This window comes from Poecilia reticulata, chromosome 22 (genome assembly GCF_904066995.2).
Source record: "Poecilia reticulata chromosome 22, P_reticulata-male-v2, whole genome shotgun sequence".
Lineage (NCBI taxonomy): Eukaryota > Metazoa > Chordata > Actinopteri > Cyprinodontiformes > Poeciliidae > Poecilia > Poecilia reticulata.
Window position 1 is genome coordinate 12,616,561 of NC_088851.1, and position 9,343 is coordinate 12,625,903.

General features: G+C 38.4%; 1 protein-coding gene across 9 annotated transcripts in view; it reads left to right on the forward strand.

Annotated features, from left to right (window-relative positions):
* Positions 1-9,343, forward strand: part of ralgapa1 (Ral GTPase activating protein catalytic subunit alpha 1) — a 68,040-nt gene that overhangs the window by 56,618 nt on the left and 2,079 nt on the right. For 6 of the 9 annotated variants that reach the window (XM_008399828.3, XM_081603192.1, XM_081603193.1 and 3 more), the window contains one exon: positions 6,076-6,200. In XM_008399828.3, the coding sequence (XP_008398050.2) occupies positions 6,076-6,200 (125 nt within the window). Of the gene's footprint in view, positions 1-6,075; positions 6,201-6,470; positions 6,611-7,322; positions 7,352-8,698; positions 9,321-9,343 lie in introns of those variants that run through there. The other 3 variants (XM_081603194.1, XM_081603195.1, XM_081603196.1) reach the window with 3 other exon arrangements.

Genomic DNA, 9,343 nt, shown 5'->3' on the forward strand with positions numbered 1-9,343 from the left:
GGGCCCATGTGTGTCTCTTTCATGCTCGACGTCCGGCAACAATAAGCAGTGCATTAGACCAACTTATCTCTGTCCTCATCGTTGGCGTACGTGGACACACACACACTCGTAATGAAATCACAAAGCCTCCATATCATTGCTATCACAGAAAGATATAAACCCATTAGCTTGTTCCTTTGGGCACAGACGCACACACATACAAGCACAGGTTTATCATTACACGCTGCAAAGCTTTTCCAATTGTATTATCCCTCTGATGTCCTTCCCTCTGTTGTCTGTTCCAGTGCCTTGGGGTGGAGGGGACAGAAAGTGTGTGTGGGTTGTCGAGATCCTAACCGAGATTGTGTGTTCCTGAAAGAAGAGGTATTTTATAGATGAGCTTCAGAGGATTTTCTCATTTTTAAACGTAATTTTGAGCCTCTCAAGAAAATTACAAAGTTGTCTTGGTAACATTGGGACAAACTGAGAGGATCTTTTTTTTATGCATAAACAAAGCAGCAGCTTCACAAGGTTAATTAATTTGAACTTTTGACTTTGATCATCCTTGTAACAACTGTTGACTCTGTAACTCAGTCAGCCTCAGTGTTTATCAAAATCTCATGAATTACCGATAAAATAGCTTTTTTATGAGTTATAACTCAAAACTACTCATGGCGATTTTAACAACTGTCCCTTTAGAGAAAGAAGTTTGAATTTCTTTTAAAACTTTTAAAATTTTCAACAACAACAGAAAAAAAGAGCTTACTATGAACTACTACAACCAATATTGACCAATGTCAAATGAAACCATTCTCAAGATGAACCAGTAATTGTACGATGTAGTGAGAAAGCTGGGATGGAATGAAACCAGTGTGTCTGTACAATGGTAAGCAAATCTTTTTAACTCCAAAGGCAACATTAGTGTCTATAATGTTCAGTTCAGTTTATTTATGTAACACCGATTAAGAGCAAATGTCATTTAAAGGAAATTTACCAGACAGTCTGTTACATTCATTGCCAATTAGATTTTATTTTTTATTTTTTAATGTAAGTTTAGTTTATTTGCAGAATAATTTCCAAGGAACCCAACAAAGGTGTCAAGTTGTTCATTTTGCACCAGTAAACCGCACCCACTAACTTTGAAAAGAAAAAAAAAGGTCTTTGCTTTATGCATATTTTTTATTTGTTTTTTTTAAGTTTAAAATATATATAATTATTTTTTTTTTTTTTTTTTTACCGTCCTTGTTACTTGCAAAACTGTGGGAGGAAAAAAAAATTCCAAAATGATCTTTTGTGTCAAAACGTCCTGTGTGATATGCTCAGCTTCATATGGACCAAAACCACAAACACACATTCTCCATACAAACATTGCCATACACACACACACATCCCAGCAGTGGTCCCAGCTCCTAATGTGCTAACAAGCTCCTTTCTCCTCCCCCCGTCTCCTCCTCTGTTCCTCCATCCACCCTCCGTCTCAAGCGATCACAGGAGTCGAACTCCGTCACAATGAGCTGCGCGACGGGGGGAGGGAGGGAGCGCCAGGGATGGCATGAACACTTCACTCTCTTCTATCTTTTCAGCCACGCACGAGAAAATGAGTTTCTGACTCGACACAAAAGAGCCTCTTTATCCACCCCCTCTCGTCTCTGCTCTCCTCTTCTCCCTTTTTCCTGTCTTTCTCCCCTCATAATTTCCCTTTCTCTCTGCTTCTCCATCTGAAAGAGATATTTTTCAGCTAATGACTTTATAAGAGGAGCCATCTGAAATTCAATTACAGAAGATTTCATAGTGGCGACCGCCATTTGGATGGAGGGAAGTAGGGATGGATGGCTGGATGGAGGCAGAGATGTGTGAACATCTATTTTCTATGACCTCTCACTGTTTTTGACTTAATTTTTATTTATTTATTTTTTTCAAATATAAACTTAACTTGTGTTGCATGTCTTCTGTAGAGAAACCAGAATTGGAAAACCAATCATTAGAAAAGCTGCTAAATTTCAGCTGCTGTTTCTAATGTCAAGAATGAGCATTCTGCCTCAAAGAAGTCAAATTTATAGCAACATAAGCTGGGAGGTGACATCATTGAGAAACTGAAATCGCATTTAAAAGCTAAATTAAATTTATTCGTAAAAGGAGAAACTCCTGGTTTCTGGTTTCGGTCAAAGCTTTTTCACAGCCGCTTGCTCTGAAGACAAACAGAGTTGACACCACAAGCAGGCCGGAGATTGGGTGAAAGTTTGTTGTTTTCGTTTGTCCGTTTCCCACTATTACTGCCAAACATGATGAGATACAAGCACAAATATATTTAAAACAGATTTGATCACCCTGCACTGGTAACTACTGCGACTTATAGCCACTCTTTACTGTCGGATAAATCTTTCAGGGTTTTTTCCCCTACATTCTTCAGATGGCTTTTTCTTTTATGGGATCATTTTGTTGATAAACCTGCACTGAACTTTGATGGATTATAAAAACATTTCAGCTTTCCAATTTGGATTACTCTTTTTTTTTTTTTTTACTTTTGTGGGTGGGAATGTCCAGGAGGGGTTCTAAAATTCATTGGTAATTCTGGTAAATATGTAATATTATTTTATCACATATATTATCGAAGTTCCTAATGTTTTAAGCATTGTGCCAGTTATTGTTTACCTATTTATATTCTCAAAATAGTGAATTTTCTTATTCAGGATTAGCTGAACAAGTAACAAGTTTACCATAACCTATTTATTTTAGTTTGTGTTAAAGTACTTTTAATTAACACATTTTTTTTCTTTTTCTTTTTTTTTTTCGCTTATCTTCGTTAAGACGATGAGTTGTTAATTTAGCTTATTTTAGTTTGACTCACTTCTCAGAGTTAAAAGTTGTTTTTCTTTCCTTATTTAGAACTTACATGTTTCTTATTATGTGATTCTTTCCAAAAATATGTCAGGTTATTTGAGATGGTAAATTGCAAACTTTTAAACTTTTGTTTTGTACTAAAAACCATGTTTGTGGAAATGCTGCTGCACATTTAAACAACTCAATCAAGCTTTCTTCTTCTACTGCTTTACACTAGCTGGCAGGTGGGTGCATTACTCCCACCTTGTGGAAACAACCCATTACAACCAGAGTTTGATTAAATCAGACCAGTCATTTATTGAGTCTTGTGTGGGATTGTTTTAGTATAATATATTATCTCTCAGTATTTGACAGTCATCGTTTATCCCCACCTTCCGATACTACGCTGGCTAAATTAGTTTGCGTGTACATTCTTCACTTGTTACCAAAATCCCTGATTTCAATAACATAATTTGAGCATAAGGTCAGTTTAAAAGAAACCCTTTCCTCACCTTCAGTTTTAAATTTCCTCTTTATCAATACATCCGCCAACATTACTGACTAGTTTTAACACTTTTGCGATTACATCCTTCTCTCCTTGCTGTCAAAAGTTGCTGTGTTGTTTAGTGGCAGAGCTTCCTTATCGGTGGCCAGGTGTGTGTGTAGCATCGGTCTTATATGTCACTCCCTCCAAATGTTCACGTCCTCATTGTAGGGGAGTTTGTGACATGGTGACATGAGTCTTCTTGTGGAGACCCTCGCTGAGATGAACAAAGAGGTACAGAAGGATCGAGGAGGCTGGAGGAGTCAGGCTGCAGAAAAGTAAAGTGATGTTCTTGTCATTTATCTCAGCAGTGGCACCGCGTTTCTGTATGTTTTCCTCCTTGTTCGTGCTCTGTTTCCCCATCTCTGCAGACCTCTTTCTTTCCAGCAGGTGTCCTTTAAACCTTTTCACCTTTTCAAAAAAAAAAAAAAACAACCGCTGCAGCCATCACAAAACCTCCTATTCTCCCCCTCCCTGCTGCTAAACATGTTATTAAAACTTGATATGAAGATGATTAGGTGTGGTTTGCTTGCTCCTAATTGCGTTTCATCCACCTCTCTCACACTGACTAGAGGTGGGGGGGAAACAAGTGCGATGTAGGGGAGCGAGGGACGCAGGAAAAGGCAAACCGTGTGATCACATGACGACTCAGGGTGAGAGACGGTGGATTCACGCTTTGCATTCGCCTGCTGCTCTTCCCTCGGCTCCCTCCGGATGATGCGCATCCACATACTCGCTTTGTTGTTCCCTTATTGTTACTTAAATATCGCCCTCCTTTCTCACCTTCTCTGCCACTCGCTGCAGGATTCTCACCCCTCTTCCTCCCGTCTCCCGTTGTCTTTTTGCAACTTCTCTTCCACCGTCCTAATCTCACTTTCTTTGCACCTTACGTTGAAAAGTGTTTTAGAAACAATCATTTCTTGTGAATAGCAAGAAATGAATAGGGGAACTCCTTGACGTCCCAATTACTCGGCCCAAAGTTTACCCGAGTTTCCTCCTTTGCTTCTTTCCCCTCGATCCAGCCAACTGCACTTTAAAGGAGCCATATTGTTGTTATTACCATCGTCCCTAACCGAATCAGTTACCATTAGACCTGAATCTTTCTCCTTGTGAGGCCCATAGACCAGCTCTCTAACCCAATAGAAAACCCATGGGCACTATTACAGATGGCCGCCCCGTTTCGCGAGGCACAAACACACAGATTTCATTCTGAAGATTCATTGGCCTAATCCCATCACACACTCAGACATTAACCCATGCACTTACGTACACACATGCGGGCGATTTTATCAAACGCAGGCACACAGACGCAAAAAACACGCTCCCATTGAAAACCCCTTGTTATTGGAGCTCAATGAGTAAATGATAATGCTATTGGAGGATGATGGGGGGCTGGTCTGTGTGTGTGTGTGTGTGTGTGTGTGTGTGTGTGTGTGTGTGTGTGTGTGTGTGTGTGTGTGTGTGTGTGTGTGTGTGTGTGTGTGTGTGTGTGTGTGTGTGTGTGTGTGGCTGTCGTTATGGATGGATGTATTAGGCAAACTAAAGAAGAGAGGGCAGATGTTATTGTATCAATGAGGTTATGTCTAATGGGTGGACAGTTGAAGTTCTGCCTTTCATTCACACAGATCACTGCTTGAACCAGAGCCGTTTTCTGAGCTGCTGATCGAAGTGCTCATGTTTATGTCTTATTTAGTTTATTTCATTTAGTTTTTGGAGTTTTGATTTTCTCGTTCACATGGGAATTTTTCTTCGTAGTGTTCATTAGTATAAGATGAAAACAATTTTCTTGGAATTCCTGTTTTCATTTAACGTATTTTACTTTTTTATTTTACAATCAATGTCATTTTTAGCCATTATATGAATTTGTTTACAAAAAGGTGGTTATACATTAGTTATTTCTTTTTGTAGTTGCAGTTTAGAGACAAAGCAATCAGCTGTTAAGGCTATGGAATTTTATTTTATGCAAACTATGTATTTACCTAATTTTTTTTATATAAAAATATTTGATTTTATAGGCTCTTGGTGATTTTAAATTATTATAACATATACTTTTATTCATTATTTAAACTAGTTTTTAGTAAATTATGCTGTTTTGATTCTCTTTTTAAAATTTTATGATCTGCTCATATTTGACAATTGGTCAGTTATCTTTATTTTGTTATATTTGATTTCATTTGATTAAACATTAAACATTAAATATTATTTTTAAATAAGCAAATCATAAATTATTTTATATAAATTTATCTTTATAATATGTTTTCTGAAGTTTAAATTGGCCCAATAAGACCTTTTATTTAGTTCATGCTCTGTTTTCTGCATGAGCTCCAACAGGTTCTTAAATTTGTTCTTCGTCACATTTTGTTTTCGTTTTTTTTTTTCGTCGTTATTCACATTAATTTGCAACATTGTACATGTTTTGAATATACCCATTAAAGGGAATTTCTTTTATCTTACTATATTTTATTGTATTTTATGTATTGGCTGGTGTACATCATAAATTTATTATTTTTCCTCTTAATTTAATTTATTCACATATTTACAACTTGCATTCCTAACTGTACTAAAAGAAAATGTTGCTTTATTTTAGCTGATCCTATTTCTATTGTTACCAAAAACCTCCAGCTCCAGCGAAAAAAATTAAATTAAATAAAAGATCAGGAGAAATATATAATTTTGACTTCTTTTACTTGACACAACGTTTTGGTGACGTTTGTCCTTGACTTTGAGCTCAGCTATGAGGAGCGAGCCCGATATCTAGAAACCATTGTGCAGCACCACCAGGAGCCAACCGCGTTTGAGGATTACGCTGCTCGAGTCTACAGCCCAGCTCCCTGCACTCACCCGCCCTCCGACACAGGTAAGACCAGAAACCCAGTCAGGCCACATTTTGACACTCCAGTGTTTCTCATGTTTCCCCCTCAGCGCTTGTGAAACAATTCAGTGAACTGATTTTTGGTTGCTATTGTAAAACTTCTTCCGTTTTGGGATCAAAATCTCCCCGATAATGTTGGATTATTAATTTTCCCAAAGTGGAGCGCCTCCCCTTCCAACAGCCTGGCAGCTCACAGTCTGAATCCCAGCCACAGTGTTCGATTCAAAGCTGCGCTCGGCCTTTTTCTCTCTCCAGAGCATCTCTGAGGAGTTAGGCAACATCTGATCGGCATTAGAGATGCCAGCCACACACGTGGGAATTATATGTGTGACTCCTCTGTGAATCACCGATTCACTGATTTTTAGCAAAACATTAAACTTATGCTTTTGTCCTAAGACTCGTTTAATTGTAATTATTCACAGTGACGTCTGCATGTGGACCATTCATCGTATCAATAACAGGAAGTTACATTTATCTTGAAGTGGTGCAACCTTATTACGCAGGCGTGTTTTAGTGTAGTATTTCTGTTTCAGTGTTAAATGTGTGATTGTGTGTGGGGTTTTCTAAACATCTTCCTGCTCTTCATTTTACCTTCTAATCTGTTTAAAGCATCAGTATTTCTTTTTTTTTTTTCAAGATAATCTTAATCAACCTACTTTAAGGCTGAATTACATCTGGCATAACCCAGTTCACCTGTGTCACGCTCCCCTTAAATATGTGCTCTATAATCAGATGTAATTTGCTCAGTGTTGGTTTGTCAGTACTTTGCTCCAGTTGCAAACTTCAGGGCACAGGATCAGGCACTTTAGCTTTCGACTTGGGATGTATAAGCCCAGATACTATACAAAGTCGTAAGTTTGTGAACAACATCTGGACATTAAAGATCCTGTGCTTTGAAATACGTTTTTGTCTTCCTGTCCTTTTGAGTTAACCTGCAGTGCCCCTCCCCTAACAGCAAAGTGATGATCTTCTCTTCTTCTGTTTTTGTTTGTTTCATTTCACCAATTCTATTTATTTTTTGTATTATTTTATACTGTTATTTTTTTTTTCCTCTTTCATTTTGTTTTTGTTTTTTTTCTTTTCTTTCTGTTCCCCTCTTTCCTTTAGATCGTTTTGTCTCACTGTATAGCTAAAAGGTAAGCCTGGTTTCGTGATTGAAAAGCTTTTCTCTGGTTCGCTCTTCCCTCTGACATTCCAGCCTAACATTTCTTTCTTCGACTCCTCCACCACGTCGTGTTTTTTTTTTTTCTTGTTTTTTTTTCCTGTGTGTTTTTGAAATTGTAAGCAGGTCTGCATGTCAATAACAGTGGTCTCTTTCTCTTCAAAAGGAGGTTTCACTTTCTGCTACCCAGGCAGTTTGATGTAGCCGTAACTTCTGCTAATTTTTACTCCGTGGATTCGGACCCAAATTCGATCCATATGAGACACCAAACTGCTCTGAAGTGAAAGTGAGGCTTCCTCCTCTAATGATGAGACGTTTTAAGCCCTCCTCTCCGTTCAGTCGCTTGGTGATTTTCATGGTTGTTCTGTTAACCTGAGGCATCACTCTGACCTGGTGAATCTTGACCTCTGACCTCGCTGTTTGCTCCTGTCCTCCTGGTTTTTATGTGACGTCACATTGCTCTTGCTCTTGCTCTTGCTCGCTCTCTCTCTCTCTCTATTTCTCTTTCACTCTCTCTCTCTCTCTCTCTCACTCGCTCACTTTCTCACACACGTTACTGCGAGTAAGCAGTCCTCCACTCATACACAAGCAGTCTGAATGTAAACTTTGAACTAACGCTGAATTGATCATGTTTGACTCGTAACGGAAAGTTTAAATAAATCAGGTTTTTATGTCTTTCTAGTAAAACAGGTTGTTGGTTTGTGTTTTGTCCTCCTTTGTTGAATGTTTTCAGATTCTTTACTACATATATTTGTGTTTCTTTTTCTTGTCATTCATTTATTTTTGTGTGTTTTCTTTCTCCTCTCTCAAACTCCTTCCTTCTTTCATATTTTTTCTCTGTTTTCTTTACCTCGTCCTCTGTTTCGCTGAATTACATCTTTCCCACACTTTCTGTCTGCTCTCACCCTTTCTTTTTCCCTTCGTTCCACATTATGATCCATGCCTGTCATTTACTTTTATCCTAATTCTAATAATCCTCCTGCTTTATTTTCCTGTTCTTCCACTCATTTAATTTCTCCTCGTTTCTCTTCTGTTTTTTTACCTCAATTTGAATTATACTTTAACCTACTTTACTTTATCTTTCTTGTTTTCACTTTCTTTTTCCCTTCTTTTTTTTACTTTCTTTCCCTTATGTTGTTTTACTTCTCTTCCCTTAACTGTAACTTAAACCTACTTTACCCTATTTAATTTTTCCTCACCTTATTTTTCTTTGTGTACTTTATTTGATGTAACTTGCTTTCCCCTCCTTCATTTTATTTTTCCTTACTTCCCTTTCCTGTTAGCATTTCTCTTTTCCATTTTTCTTCCCTCTCCTCTTCAGAAGAGCATAGTGTTTTGTATCTTATGGTCCCTAAACCTGTTGACAGCTTAAACCAGCTGAGAGAGAAGAGCAGAGGCTTAAAGCAGAAGGTCCTTCATGCTGGCTGTGAATGGTATGAACTGGAGATAAAAACTGTAGTCTGGTAGCATCGACAGCATTTTTATGTTTTTGTAACTAAACCCCAAAAGCTGCAAGTAGTCGAGCAAATTAGCATCAGTCAAATTCATTGGCGATTTATTATTAATAAAGTATTTCTGTGTTAAAAACGCAGACCGGTGAGCTCTCTCATTGTGTTTTTCTTCCTGTAAGCACGTCTTGGGAATTTAGGGAACAAAGATACAAGATGACATTGAGCTTCCAGAGCCTCTGTAGTAGTTTTGTTTGTCTGTCTGGTAGCTGCCTGTCTGTCTGCGAGTCGTTTTGCGTCCTTTGTTTGTCTGTTGGATTAGTATGACTGAGAATCTCCGCAGTCTGCCTCAGTCTACCTTTTTTTGGGGATAAGATGTAATTTTCTTGTTCTCCCCTTGTCCCGTTTCTGCTCATCCACCCTCACCCACAACCCCCCGACCTCCCCCCACGCCCACCCCCGCTCGCCTCACCTACCCTTGCATCAAACTTCTCCTCTTCCTCTTCCTCCCCCAACTC